Source organism: Cervus elaphus, chromosome 1 (genome assembly GCF_910594005.1).
Source record: "Cervus elaphus chromosome 1, mCerEla1.1, whole genome shotgun sequence".
Lineage (NCBI taxonomy): Eukaryota > Metazoa > Chordata > Mammalia > Artiodactyla > Cervidae > Cervus > Cervus elaphus.
In genome coordinates this window covers 79,888,544-79,909,250 of record NC_057815.1, presented here as the reverse complement: position 1 = coordinate 79,909,250, position 20,707 = coordinate 79,888,544, and the positions used below count along the sequence as shown (strand labels likewise).

The 20,707-nt window shown below is 45.6% G+C and overlaps 1 protein-coding gene across 6 annotated transcripts in view; it reads right to left on the bottom strand.

The window, feature by feature from the left end:
- Positions 1-4,761: 4,761 nt before the first annotated feature.
- Positions 4,762-20,707, bottom strand: part of LDLRAD3 (low density lipoprotein receptor class A domain containing 3) — a 262,986-nt gene continuing 247,040 nt past the window's right edge. For all 6 annotated transcript variants that reach the window (XM_043909362.1, XM_043909379.1, XM_043909386.1 and 3 more), the window contains 2 exons: positions 9,345-9,690; positions 4,762-7,699 (listed from right to left, as the gene is read on the bottom strand). In XM_043909362.1, coding sequence (XP_043765297.1) covers positions 7,462-7,699; positions 9,345-9,690 — 584 coding nt within the window. In that variant the 3' untranslated portion in view covers positions 4,762-7,461. The remainder of the gene's footprint in view (positions 7,700-9,344; positions 9,691-20,707) is intronic.

Below are 20,707 nucleotides of genomic sequence, written 5' to 3'. Positions count from 1 at the left end.
TCTCTACAAGGAGCATCATTCTGCTTTAAAGAGGAAGGCAATTCTGACACAGGCTACAACATGGATGAACCCTGACAACGTTATACTAAGTGAAATAAAATTAGATATAGGACAAATCATATTTGTCCATGATTCCACTCATGTGAGATTTCTGGAATAGTCCAATACACAAAGACAGAAAGTAGAATGGAGGTTACCAGGGGTTGGGAGGAGGGGGAATGAGGAGTTATTTTTAGTGCGTGCAAAGTTTCAGTTTGGGAAGATGAAAAAGTTCTGGAGATGGATGGTGGTGATGGTTATACAACCACATGAATGCACTTAATGCCACTGAACTATACACTTAAAAATGGTCGAAATGGTAAATTGTACATTATGTATATTTATTGTAAAAAAAAAAGTGCCAACCATGACACATATCCACGCTGACAACTTTAAGATTTCATTTTCGAGAAGAGGCCCAGAAAGTGACTAATCAGTGGCGACGTGGGCGACTGTCAATCTTGAGTGCTTGCTCCTTCCAGAAAGAAACTGTTGGGACCGTTAGAAGTAAGGTGCCAGCTCCTCAGCCTTGCTCCGCCAGGCAAGCGACCCAGCGAGCTGAGTGGGTTGGATGGGAGACAGCAAGGAGAAGGGGTGACCGTGATGCTTTGAGGAACAAAAGTTCCGTCCCAACAGGGCGGCTGCTCCTCGGTTTGGCCAAGTTTGACACATGGGCAGGGAGCCCCATGCTGCTCCATCTCCTGGCTCCTAAAAAGAAGCCAGACATCCAGATATTTATGCGAAATCTCCCGAACTTTAATTGTTGGCAACAGATTCAAGTAATATGAGAGTCTGCGGGCTGGGATGAAATCTCTCTCTGGGTTGAATGCCATCCTTGGGCTGCTGGTTTGTGAACTCTGTTTGAGACTAGAGGCCAGGGCCAAAGATAACATGAAGATGTCAGTTTTAATAGTTGATGCTCAGAAACCCCCCAGGAAAGAATGCTAAAGAAAAACATAGCTATGAGCTAAAATCAAAATAAGGGTCTTGTAGTACATTCGACTTCCCACGCTAAATTCTCAGATCTTCCGGGGCAGCATTGGGACTGAGGATTAAACTCCATGGGAACTCAGCCACCCTGCCTGTCCAAGTGGCAGGAAGAGCTCTGCCTCTAAAACTCATTAACCAGGAAACACAGAGTGACACAGAGCGGGAGGATGGAGGCAAAGAAGACAGGGAAGGACGGAAGGAAGAGGGGAGGATGCAGAACAGGTTTTCAGCCTTTTCTCAAGGCCAACTCCTTCTGCAATCTCTGAAATGACTGTTTCCAGCTGGAGCAACCCGTTCTCTGGTTGATGTGGCCCAATCTGAGCAAACTCCGTGAGATAGTGAAGGACAAGGGAGCCTGGTGTGCTGCAGTCCATGGGGTTGCAAACAGTTGGATGCGACTTAGCTACAGAAAAATGATTGACACATTCACTTGGTTTGACTCTTACCTAGTAAATTTGCTCCTGTGAGAAGGTGTCAGAAAGCAGGGGAGAGGGAAATCATTGTGGAGAGGGGCCGGGAAGCTTCTCCATTTTCACTTCTAAAAACTCATTTGGTTTGATGGCCAAACCTGTGGTCAACGTGCTGGCGGTTTCTCTCAGGGCAGGAGATGAGCATCTTACTCCCATCTTCATGAAGTTGCTCACCCAACACCCACACCTGGCCCTTTATGAGTCTCCCAGGGACCCTCAGGGGACACTAGGAAGTCAACACAGATCATTAATAAAAGTCTCTCCAACACCACGCTTTTCCATTTCCCAACACAAGTTGTCTAAACATCTTATCAGAGACTAAGCTAAATAACAGAATCATTCTAGTTTGAAAACTGTGAACTCCAATTATTAGATACACCTAGAAAAAAAATTAAAGGTCAAAAGTGAAATTCCCCTTTCTTATTAAATACAAAGAAATTAATGTCCAATATTTGTTGAGTCCAATTTGCTATAATACATTACAAGAACCCTCTCACTGGGAGGAGAGAGTATCTGTTCTGGAAACTACTGCTTGGATCAAGATCATGGTTCCCAGGGGGGATGAATGCCTGTTGTCTTCACTCTCATCTCAGGCTGGGAATCATACTTCCTGGAATCCCCTTCCCCCTGTGGTTCTAGGGGGCAAGTGTGTCAATGAAAGGAGCTTACGTGAGACTTGAAGGCAGAAGTGTAGTAAGTCATTACTCTGGACTGGGGTGGGTGGCCATGTGATTTAAGTCCTCTCCATGAGCTAAGTCACCGAAGTACCACCTTGGACTTATTATAGTGCCTTCCTGGTCACCCTTGCAAGCTCCTGGTTCTCCATCTGTCCCAGGCTTAGGCTGGTGTCATTGGTAATTATGTCTGGGATCCTCCAGCTGCAGCCTTCCAGGCATCTCTGCCAGCTCTTCCAGGGTCAGTATAATTCCTTATCTCTCATCTTCAATTCCTTTTTCCTGTAACACTTGTAGTGGCTCTGACTGATCCCAGCTGAAACACTGGGAAAACATAAACATCATTTTCCTAAAGAGGCACTTATTAGATCTAAGCCAAGATAGCAACTAGGTCAAGATACTCACATTCCATCACTTTCTGGCAACTGATTCCAACTAGAAAGATGAGTTATTTAAACAGCTTATTTTTCACTTACAAGGGAGCTAACCCCTTCTTCTCTTTCTATGATACCCCAAGAACTCATTTCCCTGCTTGAACATGGTGTCAGTTTCTCATCTCTGAACTGGGGATTTCATCCTCTCCAGATAGGATCTGTGGTGCTAGGAAGTTCATTGAAGGCAGTTTCCATTAGTTCTCAAAGAGAGAGTATCTTTTGTTTTTCTTTTGAACTTTTCATTTTGTATTGGGGTGTAGCTTATCAACAATAGTTATCTGTGATAGTTTCAGGTGAACAGTGAAGGGACTCAGCCCAGAGAGAATCTCTTTTTCTTAGATCATGAACCTGGATATTCTGGGACCCTATATTCCACCACATTTTATAAAACCAAGAAGTCATGGCTTGATATGGATAAAGCAGGATGCAGAAGTCAGAGAGGGCAAAACAGATCCCTAATGACAGATGTTGAACCAAAGAATTAGCCCTGTCCCAAACCAGTTTCCATACATTTGAAGATGATTGCATTTAGCCAATACACCTTCTAAAATTTAACACAATTCAGCTTCTGTGAGTGGGATTACTTATAACTATCACTTACAATCGGGGATTCTATTAACATTCCCACTCACTTGTATAACTACAGGATGTCAAGGGAGTCTGCGTATTTTCTCCCTGGATGCATTTCTTCTCCTATGAACACCTCCACTGCAGCCATCTGAAGCTCCTTCTTCCTTATACTGTTCATTCTTTGAATCTACTGCCTTGCTTGAGGGTAGCAAGTTAAATCGAGAAGATAAACACTACCTCCCAGCTCATTTATCCCCATGAACTTTTCTCTAAGAGACAGACTGTTGGGATACTTTATCTTACAGAATCCTTACCGAGAGTAGATTTTCAACCAAGACCTTGGCATTCAACTCACTGTTTAAGGCCTCTCTGGGAAAGTCTCTACTCATCATAACCCTGTATTTCTTTATTCACTGGAAAAGAGCTAAGAGGGTCAATTAAAATGAATTTCACAGGTCTTTGAACTACCTTCTTCCTACGTTCTTCCATTTTTAATTGTTTGGAGGTTGGTGCGATTTTGAGGGTTCCAATCTCCAAGGCCAACCATTACTGTGCTATTTCTTTTCTTTTCATGAGCTTCGGATCCATGAACACGATGTAGGAATGAGCCATTAAGTTAGGGGTGGGCAAATGACAAAGCCAGATCCAGCCCATTTTGGTAGTTACTGGAACAGAGGCACATCTATGCACTTATGTATTGTCTATGGCTGTTTTTGTAGTTGCTACAGAAACCCCATGGCTGCAAAGCCAAAGTATTGTATTATCTGACTCTTTACACAAAAAGTTTACTGATCTCTGCTCTAGATTAGTGCTTCTCAACTGTTTTCTCAAATTAGTGCCCATAAAAATGATACTCTAAGAGATGAAGGAGCTCACATCTTGATAAGATTTTGGGGGCACATTGTTCAGGAAGGTCTCCCCAGACCACTTGGGGCAGGACATGGACCGGGTATACGCTTGGGATACCACCAGTCTTCTTTCCAGCGCCTCTGGGTACCGACACACGATCTACACCTTGACTTTGTAGGTCCTGTGTTTTGACTCCCACAGATTTTGATTTTGGTCAAGGCCAAGGTTACTATTGTTCATGAGTGGTGGTGGTGACCTGCTGGGTATCCTGACTTCCTGTGCAACTGTCCCTGTAGCATAAAACAAGACTTATAAGAGCACAAAGATGCTCCCATCACTGGTGGGCCCATTGGAGCCATTTGTGGTTCAAAGCTATTCACCAGCACACCTGTGCCAGAGTCAGCGCATGTCTTGAGTATGTGGTCAGAACCTGTTCAGTATCACAGCCACGTGCCCCTTTCCCTCAAACACTGAAGTCACTATGGGCATAGTTAATGCCCATCTTCTGAACTGACATCCCAGGTCCCTCCAAAATGGACTGGTGTCCACGACTTTACCTCCAAATTCCAACCATGCCAGTTGTGGAATCCTTAAACACCCATCATATTTTGAGATCTCATCAGCAGTCTCTCGTCTTTTCTCATTTTATTAGGGTATACATTCATTGCAGAAGGCACGACAGAAGCAGCTGTCCATTGAACAATAAAGGGGTTAAGAATCATTTACACCAACAGGAAGAATGAAACTGCAGATTTATTTGAAAGTATAAAAATTAAAAAAAAATCGAATCAAAAAAGCAACCACACATAACCTTTCCAGTTTACATCAACTTTGAATGTCACATGCTATTTATTAACCACTTCCTTGTGTTTTTTAAAAACGTCAATTTCAAAGTAAAGGGACTGAGGGCAAGTGATAAGTGATCACAGTGGAACAATTTCAACGCTAAAATAAATGCTGATCTTATTTGAGAAAAGGGAGCAGAGATGGTTTTCTGGTTGGCACAGATTTATGCCATGTATTAAAAAAAAATATCCTGGTTGGAATGAGTTAAAGAAATAATGCTGGCCACTTATTTGCTATCTTAAGTAGGGGAAAAAGCAAAACTCTGCTGCTTTGGTGTCCTATTTATATCTTTTTTAAAAAACCCACCATTTAAAAAAATCAAATCTATAATAAAAATGTCCCTGTGTTCATTTTAAAAAACAACATTAAGAGGCTCTCCTTATCGACTAAGACCATTTGTCCTTTCTAAGATGCCTGGAAGCTGAAAAGTGCGTGAAATTAATTCACTGCACAATTAATTAAAATTAGAATCCTTTCCTCTAAACAATTTCCAGAGCACCAGAAAGAAGCAGGGGCCCACCAAGGGGAGAAATGAAGACAGTGTGACTCATGTGAGAGGAAGTGATCAGCCAGAGCTCCTCACACACTCCGGCTGCCACTTAAAAGTTCTCTCTGCACTGGACTACTCAGAAAATAACGCGTGTTATTTTAAAAACGAAAAGACGTGAGCAACTAGGTTTCTTTTCTTAACTTGAAAATCACCAAGTGGCTAGCTTTCCTGTAGCACACTTTGAATTTGGTTAGAAAAAAAAAAAAAATCGTCTACAGAACAGGATCACTGAATGCCACTTCATCCCCCCTCCTGCAGGCTGTGTTTGAATTAGCATCAAAGAAGTTACTGAGCATGTGGGAAGCAGGTCTGCATGACAGCTGCCCCGAGTGGCTCCACCTGGTTCCAGTTTTGTCCCCCGCCCCCTGGTTAGTCAGTGTGGTTTCTTGACAAATAACATCTACATTTCCACCCATGACTTCCTGAGGGGGTGGGCGCTGTGGCTGGCTGGGCAGGGAGAAAGGAAAGCGAGCCGGAACACAGAGACCATGAACTGAGGGAGAAAGGCATTGGTCTTTCTGCAGCCTTCACGAACTCGATAAATAAAAACTCAAAGTGCAACAATGCACAGACGCCTGGCACACAGGGCCGTCTGGGGGCGGGGGGGCTGGTTATTAGAGCTCAGCGGGACAAAGGTGTGATCTTGTGCATCTTTGCTTGGACCTCGCTAATGGAAAAACAAACAAAAGACAGCTTTCCTATACACATATAAATAGTCCCTTAACTAGAAGGGAAAAAACAAACACACTGTTTCAAATGCATTTCTAAGAGATTATATATAAAAAAAGTCCGAATGGCAAATCTTGACTCCAAACTGTCTGTTATCCATGTCTCTCAGAGAAGAAACTATGGGATGTCTGGAGAGGTCTGATTCTCGCTCTGACCCTAATCCTAAACCTTGGTGCTGGTATCTATCTGGCTGGGCCTTGGGAAGTTGGGGGGGTGGTGAGTGCTGCCCAGGAATGCGGAGCTCTCGCGGCGGGTGCTGAATTAGGTTTTCATGTGAATTAGAAACCCACAGTGTCCTCAAGCCCAACTGCACAGGTAGAATGACTTCTGAGTGTCTGGGGGGACTTGGGAGGTGAGGGTTGAAGCTGCATGAATGGGCAATGCAGGCTGGGCATGGTCTACAGGGACAAAAGGACCAGATCAGATTTCTGGCCAATTCAGGTTTAGTCCTCATCCCTGGGCTAAGGCAGGTCACAGCTGGGAGGGTGACGATCAGAAACCAGGGAAAGGGCTGTGGACCAAAGCAGACCCCGGTTCTTGGCAGCCTGTATTTTAGGAGCTGAGAACTCGGATAAACTAGTGGCAGGGGGTCCCTGCTTATTCTGGGATGAGGCTGATGATATATGATGCTGGAAAAAGCTCTCAAAATGAGGACTCTTGGGCAAATTGTTAAATCCAGAATCTCTCCAGAATTGATGGTTTCAGAGTCCTTCAGAAAACCAAAATGACACTGCTGACTTCTGAAGGACGTTACTCCCAGCAACAGTTTTCTTTGGCCCCAGCCTCTGCTGACCCAAGAGCAACGTGCAGCTTCGTGCAACATCCAATGACAGCCTCCTGGGAGGATCACCCAACCCAAATCCCCAGGTGGAGCTCTAAGGTCACAGCCCACACAGAATTTGGTCCAGTCTCCTCTGCCCTTCTGAACATCCCACATGACACAAACACTGCTTTCTCAGTACTTAAGTACCACGTTCTCCCGCCACCTGCAAACTTACGCCACTGCCTCAGCAAGATTCCAACAGTAACAGAAGAATGACGTGGAGGCTGAGGCTGTGATTGTTGGCCTCAAGGGAAGAATAAGTGCCCAGAAAAGATGCACCATACAACAGGTCAACTCAGAGGCCAGAACAAGGCAGGTCGCCCTCCAAAGAACATTCCTGAAATCTGGGCAAGGAGGTGAATGGAGAGACAGCTGACACTCCAAATCACTCCTTGAGGGACCCCGAGGAGCTTCCCGTAAGCGCAAGTTGTTAGGACAGTCAAAGTCAGAGCAGATGAACCCATGGAGACTTTGGAAGAGCCGGAGTTTATACGTCTTCGGTGCCCTGGCTGGGCGCGGAGTCCCTGGGCTCAGCGGTGCCCTCCTGCGGGCCAGGCTGCCCCGGGCTGTGGCCGGGGGCGTCCACGCTCAGGAGGCTGCTGGCTGCCTGGGAGCTGGCGCTGTCGGCACTGCCGGAGCGGGAGCGGTAAGGGGGCAGGTCGGCTTGGTTCAGGGACTCAGTGTCTGAAGAGTAGGGTGGCGGAGGAAGGTCGTACCAGGCGGGTCTGCGATGAAGAGAGCAGGGTGGGGTGAGGAGCAGGGTTGGGGGAAGGGAGAGAGACGAGAACATATTAGGAGCCCAGGCACGGCAGGCAAAGCTGACTTCTGTCTGTTTTTGAGTGGATGATGATGTCAGGACCGAGATTTTTCCCTCCAAGGAGAAAGGCAATCCTAGTACTAGGGAAACCAGTGATAAGCAATAAGATGAAGGGAAGGGATCAAAGGTCAGCATGCTCTGGCTGGCTTGTACCAACTGTACAGTGCCAAATACATAACCTTTGGGAGGGGGAATTCTAAGAAGCCCCCGGCTCATCCTGGGTGGTTCAGCAGGGATGCAGCTGGCCTGAGGTTTTGATGGAGACCTTAATGATCCACATTATTGGGGGTCCTTACTGAAAGCCAACTCTTTCTGGTTGTCTGGACTTGGGCATAATAATGACACCTTGCTTGCACTGAGATAACTTCAAAGGCATTTTATTTTCCAGCTATCATTTACAGAAGGCTTACTGTGAGTCAGGCATTACGCCACCCACCTTATATCCTTTATTTTATTTTATTTAGCATTCAGAAGAGTGCTAGAGGGAGCCATTACTTGTATGCCCATTGTACTGGGGAGGAAACTGAGGCAAAGGGGCCTTAGACAGCTTGCATGGGATCACAAAGAGCTAGTAAGCAGCAGTGCTAGGATTTGAACCTAGGAGTTCTGTCTCCAGATGTAGCAGTTTTAACCTTGCTCTACATCTGATGGTCCAAGCACTAAGAACACAGAATCTTAGTGCTTATTTGCAATGATGTCCTTAAGCACCAGGCCCTGGAGCTCTGTTTATCTTTTATGAGGAGGAAAAATGAAGATTATATAATACAAGAGCTGTCACTGGACGGCCTCAAGGAAGAGCCCAGTTAGCCCAGGAACACTGCCCGCAAAATGCCTCACCAGTGAGTCCCAGGCTTATAGAAGAGGGATCCTGCAGGGTAAGGGATGCTGAGAACTGGGGGCTCAGCTAGCTCTGGTCCTGGGACTTCAAAGTGGGTTCTCTGGGATATGCTGGAGGTCACCAAAGGACAGAGGAAGGCTGAGCAGGCGGGACTGAGGTCCACTACCTACTCCAACTACAGAATTCTGCATTTGACTTTGTTTGTTGGGGTTTCCTGTACGGCTCCATCTGCAATGAGGGTCCTAAGCTTGAGAATTCTCCCTTTATCTTACAGATGATGGCATGCAAAGTTAAGGAACTTATTTATTTACCCTCTCATTCATTCATTCAATTAGAAATCAAACCTCCAACGTGGGCACTGTTCTGCGGTAGCAGGTGGGTCCCCAGAGTTGGGTACATGTGTCCATGTGGCATTACCAAGGAGGAGGAGGGATCTGAACTGGCCGGGATAGCTGTTTGTCCTCAGATGAGTAACTGAAAAACTCGGTTTTCTCATCTGCAAAACTGAGGCAAATATAACCTCGCTTGGTGAGTCACTATGAGGATTAAGCGAGATGATACGTGTGAACTGTTTTGCAAAGACTCAGTACAAGTCAGACACTGCGGCATCTTTGCAGCTGCATGCAGGGATCCCGGGCGTGTGCATACAGACTCTGCCCCTAAGTGCGACGACCTCCCTTCCCGGCCGCCCCAGGGTCTCCCGTCCAGCACACACCTTTGGTCCAGCAGGGCCTCTGAGTAGGAGGGCGGGGAGCCCACCTCCGACGCGTTCTGCTCGGCCTGGCTGGCCACGTACTGGATGCCGTTGTTGACATTGTAGGTGACGTTGCAGCGGTGGGGGTGGTCCAGGACCACCAGGCGGGACAGCAGCACGGGGTGCTGCAGCCGGTGCACCGGCAGCGTCATGAGGTTGTTGCGCTTCCGCTGGTGATGCAGGACGAGCGCCAGCAGGGCCACCACCAGCACGAAGATGACGGAGCTGCCGATGATGGCGTAGGTGATGCTGGGGTAGTACACGAGCTGGTTCTCCGAGGTCACAAACACCTGCCCGCTGCCTGGTTCTGGGAGACCCCAGAGGGGAGAGAAAAGGAGAGACGTTACCAGGTGGCTTCACTCACGTGCCTCGAAGTCAGCCCCAGGAGGGGCGTGCAATGTTCCAGCAGCACCATTTGCAGTAGCCGAAAAATAGAAACCGCCCCAATGTCCACCGACTGGGGTGGACAAGATGTGGGCTGTCCATACAATGCAATATTATCCAGCTATAAAGAGTATTGGCACATGCTACGACATGGATGAGCCTCAAAACATTATGCTAAGTGAAATAAGTCAGACACAATAGCCGAAAAGTGGGAATCCCCCAATGTCCACCGACGGGTGGAGAGATAAACAAAACGTGGACTGTCCATACCATGGAGTATTATCAGGCCATAAAGAGTACTGATGCATGCTCTGACACAGATGGGGCCTCAAAGCATTACACTGAGCGAAATAAGCCAGACACAAGAGACCACACATTGTATGATTCCATTTATATGAAATGTTCAGGAAACGCAAATTCATAGGGACAAAAAGCTGATTAATGGTTGCCTGGGGCATGGGGGCTCACTGGTGATAGGCCTTGGGGATCTTGCTGGGGAGATGGGACTGCTGTAAAACTGGATGTGGTGATGGTCGCACAAATTGATACATTTACTAAAACTCATTGAATTGTAAAGTTAAAATGGGCAAATTTTATATTATGTAATGCACACTAAGTCGCTTCAGTCGTGTCCAACTCTTTGTGACCCCATGGACTGTAGCCCACCAGGCTCCTCTGTCCATGGGGATTCTCCAGGCAAGAATACTGGAGTGGGTTGTCCTTTCTTCTTCCAGGGGATCTTCTTGACCCAGGGATGGAATCCACGTCTCTTATGTCTCCTGCATAGGCAGGTGGATTCTTTACCACTAGTGCCACCTGGGAAGCCATATATAATGTAAATTATACCTCAATAAAGTCATTAAAAAAAATCAGCCCAGGGGAACATAACATCCAGGGAATGGGAGTGATAATTGCTATGACAGAAAATAGTTTTTCTCTGGAAGTTTATAATATGTATGAGGCACACCAGCCAGTGTGTCCGGGGTTCCTTATGTTGGCGAAGTACTTATTTGATGCCTGGCCCCTTGCCAAGCTTTCAGGATGAAGAGCCAGCATTGCACAGGCTAAAATCACGGACTCCGAAGCCATTCAACCCCCAGCAATTCAACTGACTGGCTGCGTGCCCTTTGGAAAGTGGTAAACCTCTCTGCTGTAATTTGCTCATCTGTGAAATGGGGATGGTATTAGTCCCCACCGCACTGGGCTGTTCCGAGTGTGAAATGAGTGACTCATTATCAAACACTTAGAACAGCGAACACACTGGGTGTTCCAGGCACACATATATATACTTCATGATATCTGTGTGACTCACAGCAACTCCGTGAAATAGGTGTTGTAACTGCCTTCTTCTTAAGACAAGGACAGGGATGCTCAGAGAGGTTGGGTCCCCTGACCAGGGTCACAGGGTCAGGAGGTGAGGGGCTGTGCCTGATTTGAGCCCCAGTGGTCTGACTTCAGAGCCTCGCCCCTAACACTTTGCCCGCAGCCCCCTATCAAGGTCTGCTAGGCAACCAGCAGGCATTTGCTCAGAAGCCTTTGGATGAAAGCCTGAAACCCGCCCCCGCCCCACAGGATGCCAGTCCCCTCCTCTCCACCTGGAGCAACTGCCCCCACTTCACATACGCAGCGGAAGGGTTTCCCACCAGCAGGACACAGCTGGCAAGGGTGGCCAGGTTCAGGCGGGCCCAGGAAACCAGAGCGGTCCTTCCTCGTGGAAAGCTGGAAGATCGACAACTACCCCCAGCTGTGGCCCCGCCGCAAGAATCATCTAAATGCAGCCCAAGTGCGCAAGTCTGAGACCACACCCGGTGCCCGGTCAACCTCTGAAGCCACGAGGAGGTCTGAGTGGGTCCTCAGCGGCCAGTGTGAGCTATGAAGTGGAAGCAGTATTGTGCGCTGGCAGGGCCAGCCCCGGGCTAAGCTTTCCCACACCCTCGTCACTAATCGCCCACGTGCACAACGTTGCATTTCACCTTCTGTATACATTAGAGTGTGCTCACCACCGAAACTTCGGGTCTCACTCATCACCATGGGCTTCCCTAGTGGCTCAGCGGTAAAGAACCTGCTTGCGATGCAGGGGACGTGAGTTCAATCCCTGAGTTGGGAAGATCCCTTGGAGAAGGGAATGGCAACCCATTCCAGTATTCTTGCCTGGAGAATCCCATGGACAGAAGAGCCTGGTGGGCTACAGTCCATGGGGTCACAAGAATCACACATGACTGAGCAGCTAAACCACCCCACTCATCATCACCATACAGTTGACCCTCTTTATCCATTTCACCCCCCCCACACCCCCACCCCTCTGGTAACCACCACTCTGTTCCCTGCACCTCCGTGTTTTGTTTGATTTGGTCTATTCACTTATTTTGTTTGTATTTTATATTCCATATACGCATGCAATCACACAGTGTTTGTCTTTCTCCATCTGACATCTCACTTAGCACCATACTCTAGGTACTGTGGCATGATTTCATTTTTTATGGCTGAGTAATAATCCATGTGTGTGTATATGTGTGTCTGTGTGTGTACACACACAGACCACATCTTTTCTATCCATTCATTCATCTGTTGATGGCCACTCAGGTTGTTTCCATATCTTGACTACTGTAAATAATGCTGCAATGAACATAGGGATGCACATATCTTTTCAAACTAGTGTTTTCATATTCCTTGAATAAAAACTCAGAAGTGGAGTTGCTGGATCACCTGGTATTTCCATTTTTACATTTTTGAGGAACCTCTATACTGTTTTCCATAGTGACTGCACCAGTTTGCATTCCCTTCAACAGTGCATGAGGAGTCCCTTTCCTCTTTTTCTATTGTCATAAAAATATATGTAACATAAAATTTACCATTTTAACCAGTTTCAGGTGAGCAGCAGTTCAGTGACATGAAGTTACATTCACACTGTTGTGCAACCACTACCATGATCCATCTCAAGACTTTTTCATCATCACAAACTAGTGATGTGAATTCTTAGTGTTTGCATTCTTTCTGTTATCCTCACCAGCTTCACTAGACCAGAGGGAATGGCTGGGAGAGCCCCTTTTGGTGGGGGATGGTGTCGGGGAGAGAATAAGAACTGAATGAGCTCCGTTCCAGGGAGATGTACCCCTTCGTTATCTTTGACCGCACTGGGTCTTTGCTGCTGTGCGTGGGCTTTCTCTAGTTGTGGGGAGCAGAAGCTACTCTCTAGCTGTGGTGTGTGGTTTTCCCACTGCGGTAGCTTCTCTTGTTGCAGAGCATGGGCTCTAGGCGTGCAGACTCAGTAGTTGCTGCACATGGGCTTAGTTGCTCCGAGGCTTGTGGGATCCTAGCTCCTGGACCAGGGATCCAACTTGTGTCCTTTACATTGGCAGGTAGATTCTTAATCACTAGACCATCAGCAAAGTCCCCGAGATGGACTTCTTAAAAGTCGATGGATTTTCACATGGAAAACAAATGGTTCCAGAGATCTTAAAACACTGACTTGCATGTAACCACTTGAGGTTTTAAGAATCCAGGAGGGAGCTCTTAGTGAATGGAATGTAAAATGCTTGCTGGCGAAAAGCTGTGACCACATTTGCTCGAGAAATTATGATGTTACATAACTCAGGGGTGCCTGGTTTCCGCTCTGTATGTAAAATGTCATCTTGCATTAATTCATTAACTAGACTCACTTTTCTTAAGAGCTTAATGAGCCCGCGAGCCAAATTACTAATATCAGAGTTGCCTGGGACCTGAGTTCCAAGTGCATAATCCACGGATAATGAAGTTTCCATTTGTTCTGGCTTTCCCTCAAGCTCATGCCCTCCTACTCACTGTCAAGCAGCTTGAACTCCTGTCCTGCATCTGTGGCTTCTGCTGCATTAATTCCAGACAATCTGGTTACCTCCAGAGACCACTGAAGCTCAAAGCTTCCGGGGCTCTGGCTGCTGCGCGTGGTGGAGACAGCTGTGCTCCAGGGCTGCTCATCACCTCGGTCACAGCTTTGTGTAGTTACCATGACAGTTTTCGAGCGGACGGTAGATGTCCTGGGGAGGAGAAGGGCCTTTTTCTAACTCATACAGAGGTGATATCCGGACTGACAGAGGGACTAAAGCAGTGGACGCTTGTGACTTGGAGTTCCTTGCTTCTAAAACGTTCCCTCCTCCAGATTCAAACTGTATTTCCTCTAGCACACAATTATTCACCTCTCAGACTGGGCTTCTCTAGTGGCTCAGACAGGAAAGAATCTGTCTGCAATGCGGGAGACCTGGGTTTGATCCCTGAGTCGGGAAGATCCCCTGGAGAAGGGAGTGGCTACCCACTCCAGTATGCTTGCTTGAGAATTCCATGGAGAGAGGAGTTTCATGGGCTACAGTCCACGGGGTTGCAAAGAGTCAGACACGACCAAGCGACTAACACTTTCACTACTTTCATACTAGGCAAAGGGGAAGTATGAGTTCACACCTAGCCAGGAAAACAGATATAATTATTCATGCATGACCGGTACGAGAGTAAATTGGTACAAACTAGGGTAGTGATTGGGGTTAACAGTATAGATCAAAATAACAAATGTACATTAACAATATATATCTAAATAGAGAAAGTACATATCATTTGACCCAACGTTTCCACTCTTACGAATCTAACAGATATATTCATGCAAATGAGAAACAACTCTTTAATACAAATATTCATGGAAGTATTGTTCACGATAGCAAATATATCTAGAAAGATATATCAAGAAAAGATCTAAATGTCCATCATTTGTGGACTGGCTAAATAAGCTATGGTTCATCCAGACAGTATCATACCTATTTAAGAAACTATGGTAGCTCTACATAAACTGATGTGAAATAGTCTGAAAGATATCATGCTAAGTGGGGGGAAAAAAAGTCCAGTGGAGAATGTTTTGAATATTTCTAGAAGGAAACAGAACTAGTAAAACTGGGAGAGAACTTTCCCAGTACTTTTCATTGTTTACTCTTTTCTGCTCTTTATTATTTATACTGTATTATCCAGTCAAAAAATAAGCATCTTGTCTCTTCTTCTGGCTCTGCCTAGGCTGAGGTTTTCCTTCCTTCTCTCCCTGTCATGTGAGGGCTCCTGGGGGTTCACGTTTCACTGTCACTCACTCACTCAAGATCCCTGAGTCCAGAGTTCCTGTTCTAGAAGCAACACTGCCCTGTTCAAATGGATACCTCACCATTATCCTGAAAACGCCATTGCTTCTTTAAAAAAATTATTTTTAAAGTTAATTTTCCTCTAGATTAAGTATCTTTAAAGCCAAGTTTATTGAAGTAACCGAGACACGATAAAACTTACCCTTTTAAAATATACAGTTAGATGAGCTGAGTAAGGAAGATCCCCTGGAGGAGGCACAGCAGCCCACTCCAGTATTCTCGCCTGGAGAATCCCACGGACAAAGGGGCCTGGGGGGCCACTGTCCACAGGGCTGCAAAGAGTTGGACATGACTGAAGCGACTTAGCACCCACGCACAACTAAACGCAACAGTCGCATAAACATCACCACAGCAAGATATCAAACCTTTCCATCCCTCCCCTTGTTAGCAGCCGCTGGAAACCACCGGTCTGTTTTCTGTCCAAATAGATTCATCATTTCGAGAAAGTCAGGGAAGGGAATCTTTCGGTAAGTAGCCTACTGTGCGTGGCTTCTTTCACGCGGCATAATGCCTCTGAGATGCACCAGGTCCCTCTGAGTACAGTGTTCCTTGTATGGAGACTCACAGTTTGCTAATCCCTGCACCAGTTAACGGAGGGAAGAGGTTGTTTCCAGTTTCTGGAGTGCAGATCTTTATGCTGACATATATTTTCTTCTTTAGGGAGTATATAGCTAGGGGTAGGCTGCTGGGTCATATGGAAGGTGTCATGCTTAACTTTATAAGAAACTATCACACTGTTCTTCAAGGTGGCTGTCGCAGTAAGCCCTCCCCAGTTGCTCTGCAACCTCACAGCACATGACATCGCTAGCCCTGTCAGTTTCAGCCAGGCGCACAGGTGTGTAGCGGTACCTCTCCGAGGTTTTAAGTTGCATTTCTCAGTGACTAATGATGTTGAGCATCTGTTCATGCGCTGATTTGCCATCTGTATATCTTCTTTGGTGAAACATCTATTTAAATCTCTTGCCCACTTCAAAACTGGCTTGTTTGACTACTTATTGAGTAGTAAGAGTCCGATAGACATTCTGGGAGACAAATTCTTTTCCAGATGTGTGTCTCACAAGTATTTTCTCCCAGACTGTGGCTTGGCTTTTCACCTACTTCACAGGATCTTTTTGAAGATAAGTGTTCAAAATTTTCTTATGAAGTCCATTGTATTAATTATTTCTCTTGTGTTTTGTGCATTTTGTACTCTATCCAAGAAATCTTTGCCCAGAAGACGTTTTATAGCTTTAGCTCTTACATTTACATCTATGATCCATTGCAAGTTAATTTTTGTTTATGGTACAAGGTGAAGTTTAATGTTCTTTTTTCCCCTCCCTTTGGATATCCTATTGTTTCAGGACCATTTGTTGAAAAGCCTATCCTTTTTTTATTGAATTACCTTGGCACCTTTGTTGAAAATCAATTGAGCATACAAGACTGGGTCTATTTCTAAATGATCTATTCTGTTTGATTGAGTTACATGCCAATCCTTATGCCAGCAAGTGTGCTGAGAACTACAGCTTTATGGCAAGTCTCAAAATCGGGTAGTGTGAATCCTGTGTTTTCTTCCAAATTGAATTTTTCTGATTATAAAAATACATTAAAATTAAAATTTAAAGTAATATAGAAATGTTCATGACAGACAACCTCTCCCGCCCCCTCCCTACTAGAAAAAGAAGTTCACAGTCTGGTGTAGACTAGGGGTTGGCAAACTTCTCTGTCAAGAGCCAGACAGTGTGTTGTACAGGTTAAGCCACAACCACTCAACTCTTGTCTCTGAAGTGGCGGTGGTTTAGTTGCTAAGTTGTGTCCAATTCTTGAGACCCTATGGACTGTAGTCTGCCAAGCTCCTCTGTTCTTGGGATTCTCCAGATATGAATACTGGAATGGGTTCCCATTTCCTTCTCTAGGGGATCTTCCTGACCCAGGAATCGAACCTGGGTCTCCTGCATTGCAGGCAGATTCTTTACCAACTGAGCTAAGAGGGAAGCCCTCTGTAGCGCAAAGCAGTTACAAACAGTACATCAGTGAATGAGTGTATTTGTGTCCCAAATCTGATTTACAATGACAGGCAGCTGGACCAACCACTGAGAAACTATCATTTCATAGATTTCTCCAAGCCATTGTTTATATTCTCTTATTGTGAGAATTTGGAGAAGGTAATGGCAACCCACTCCAGTACTCTTGCCTGGAAAATCCCATAGACGGAGGAGCCTGGTAGGCTGCAGTCTATGGGGTCGCAAAGAGTTGGACACGACTGAGCGACTTTACTTTCACTTTTCAGTTTCATGCATTGGAGAAGGAAATGGCAACCCACTCCAGTATTCTTGCCTGGAGAATCCCAGGGATGGGGGAGCCTGGTGGGCTGCCGTCTATGGGGTCGCACAGAGTTGGACACGACTGAAGCGACTTAGCAGCAGCAGCATTGTGAGAATTATGGCTATATTGCATGTATGTATGTGACCAGGTATTAGATTTTAACAGGAAAAAAAATTTTCAGGAATTTATCAACTTCAGATTAATAATCCTTTAGGAAAAGTGATAATAGTTCTTAAAATTTCCAGTTAAGGCAGAGAAAACAATTATTACATTTTACAACTGATTTCATTCTAAGTGTTCTTTTAATTCAGCTTCAGGAAGATTGTACTTTTTGAGATCTTTCATGTGTAAAAATGCCCGAGTATCTTTATTAAGCCTGAATAATCATGTTACTATATATAATTTTCATATGTCAAAAGTTATTTAAAAAATCATCTAGATATAGTTTCAAACACTGTAGAGTCAAATAAAATAGAAGATTAAAAATATAAACCCAGCCAAACAAAAAACCGGCAGCAGATCAGATTTCGCCCGCTGGCCCTAGTTTGCAGACCCATGAAGTAGAGATCCCTCAAAACTCTTCTTTGTGTATATACACATGTACAGAAATTCTTCAGGTTATACAGACATTTCTACAAATGGACATTTTTCCTCACCTCTGCACACGTTTGTTAAGGAGCTATGTAGAATCCCACTACATAGGTAACTCACAATTTATATCACCAGCCCCTGACTTATGTACATTTTGGCTGGTTTTTTTTTGTGGGGGGGGGGGGCACTAATGTAAACAATGCTATAGTAACATTCAGGCAGACCAACCAGACTATGACAGCCGAGAGGGGAGGGCTGGGTTTACTGGTCTACCTTCTATACTCACTGCCCCAGACAAAAGATAAATGTGTTAATCTTTGGTCACTGATACAACTATTTCTTAGGATGGGCTCTGGATGCTGGTTGTCTCCCAGGCCATCTAGTCTCTGGGGCTGTCCTGAACACTCTCCTTTTCTTTGACCACACTGAGCCACCAAGTGTGGTCAACTGCTGCTATGCAGGGCTTCTCCAGCCTCTGCTTCCGGTGTCCAACAGGTCCAGGCCAGGAAGAGAAACCTCCTTGGGGTCTTACTAGCTTTAGCCTCTTTGTCCCCCAATCTTTCTGCAATACCCTCATCAGTTTGAACACGACCCAGCTCTGTCGCTGTGGCATTCTTGTAAAGTTCTTCAGGTCCAGGACTCTAAATGGCTCACATCACCCTCCCCAGCCACACATTCAGACTGCAGCCTTCCCTGCCTCGGCTTCTCAGTACCAACCCTGGAGGGTGTTGGAGTGTTGCGTGGCTATTTGCTTTGTGACCTGTCCCCCACTGAAATAGTACAAATAATACCAACAACCACCACCCATGTTTACTTTGAACTCAGAAACAGAGTAATAATAATGTTATCACCATCTTAATGATCGCTGAAGTTCTCATCCTACCAGCAATATCTTATGTGTTTACATGTGAATTCTGATTTTGTATTCCTTAAGCTAACTGTAGTGAGTTGGACGATGTCCCTCCATCCAACTAGGAACCTCAGAATGTGACCTTCCTTGGAATAATGATCTCTGAAGAAATAATTGATGTAAAGACCTTGAGATGAATTAGAGTGAACTCTCAGAGTGTCCTTACGAGAGACAGAAAAGGAGAAGGTCCAGAAACAGACAAGGGAATAGTCATGCAGAGATGGTGGCAGAGGTTGCAGCCCCCAAGCCAAGGACACTAAAGCAGAAGAAAGGAGAGAGACATAACTCTCCTTAGAACTTCTTCAAGGAACTAACACTGCCAGTACCCGCATTTCAAACTTCTGGTCTCTAGAACTGTGACAGAACAATTGTGCTGTTGTTTTAAGCCACCAGGGTAGTAGCGATTTGTTTCAGCAGCCCTGGGAACCGGATACACCATCCTATGAAGTCAACCACTTTACAGAGGAGGAAATGGGGGCACGGGGAGGTTAAGTCACTTGCCCAAGTCCTCCCGACACTGTTAATAATAGTAATAGTAACAATAATAACAACTAGCTAATGTCAGAGCTGGTTAGAGAGGGAACTGGGAGGAACCTAGCTAGTCTGGCTCCAGAATCCTTGCTCTTCATGTATGACTTTCTTTCATGTTCATGTTTCATGTTCATGTCTTTCAACATGAAGAGGAGTTTCAGTGGGCAAAGGCCGGACTCTCCTGTTGAAGTCCTACTCAGGGCCAAATACAACCATGGAAATACAGCAGGTATTCAGCAAGTACTTTTTTTGGGGGGGCGGTGCGTGGGTTCTTCATTGTGGTGCGTGGCCTTCTCTTATTGCAGCACTTGGGCTTCCTTGCCCCATGGCATGTGGGATCTTAGTTCCCCGACCAGGGATTGAAGCCACGACCCCTGCATTGGAAGGCGGGTTCTTAACCACTGGACCACCAGCGGAGTTCCTGCAAGTACTTTTTGATATCTGTAAACTGACTTTGAAACATGGGAATTCACAACCTCTGCATTTACAGAAAGAGTCAAACACTGAATAAGGTGACCTTGATGAGGGCAACCTTGAAGCTGAGGCAAGTAGGCTCCCTACTGCTAATCTCTGTCCCGTATGCACAATTTCACTTCATCCTTATGATAATTCTGACTTACAGATGGGGAAACTAAAGCCCACGGAAGGTCACAAAGCAAACACGTGGTACAACTAGTATCTGTGCCCAGGAGTCTGATGCCAGAAGCTGCCGCACGGTCCCAGGTAGTTTTCTCTGCCCTCCCTTCCCCTTTTCTGCCTCTCCTGTCCAGTTGTCTCCCCACCTTATAGTTCTTGCAATGGAGTCCTTTCTCCAGTAACTCCATTGACTCTGATCAATATATTCTGAAATGTCTTTGGTGAGATGGTAAGAGGTATTTCATGAGAAAGGGGACCTTGGTCAAAGAGGTATGAGAAAAAGTGGACTAGACAAATTAAACCACTTTCTTTGTAGCTATCCAGAGTGCAAGCTGTGGAACCAAACTGTCTAGATTCAGTCCTTGGCTTTGCCACCTATTAGCTGTGTGACCTACAGCAAGTTACTCTACCTCTCTGGGCCTAAAAATCCTCATCTGTGAAACAGGATAACAGCAGAACTCCCCCCACGGGGTTGTTTTATGGATAAAATGAGAACATACATAAAAAAGAAGTTAGAACTTTGGTATACAGGGAATACTCAACAAAGCCTGGCTAATATTAGTAGCTATCATTATAGGATTTTTCAGAGTCTTTATTAGGCAACTGTATACTTTGATCCTAAAGTTCATCCTAAAGGAAATCAGTCCTGAATATTCATTGGAAGGACAGACGCTGAAGCTGAAGCTCCAATACTTTGGCCACCTGATGCAAAGAACTGACTCATTTGAAAAGACCCTGATGCTGGGAAAGATTGAAGGCAGGAAGAGAAAGGGACGACAGAGGATGAGATGGTTGGATGGCATCACCGACTCAATGGACATGAG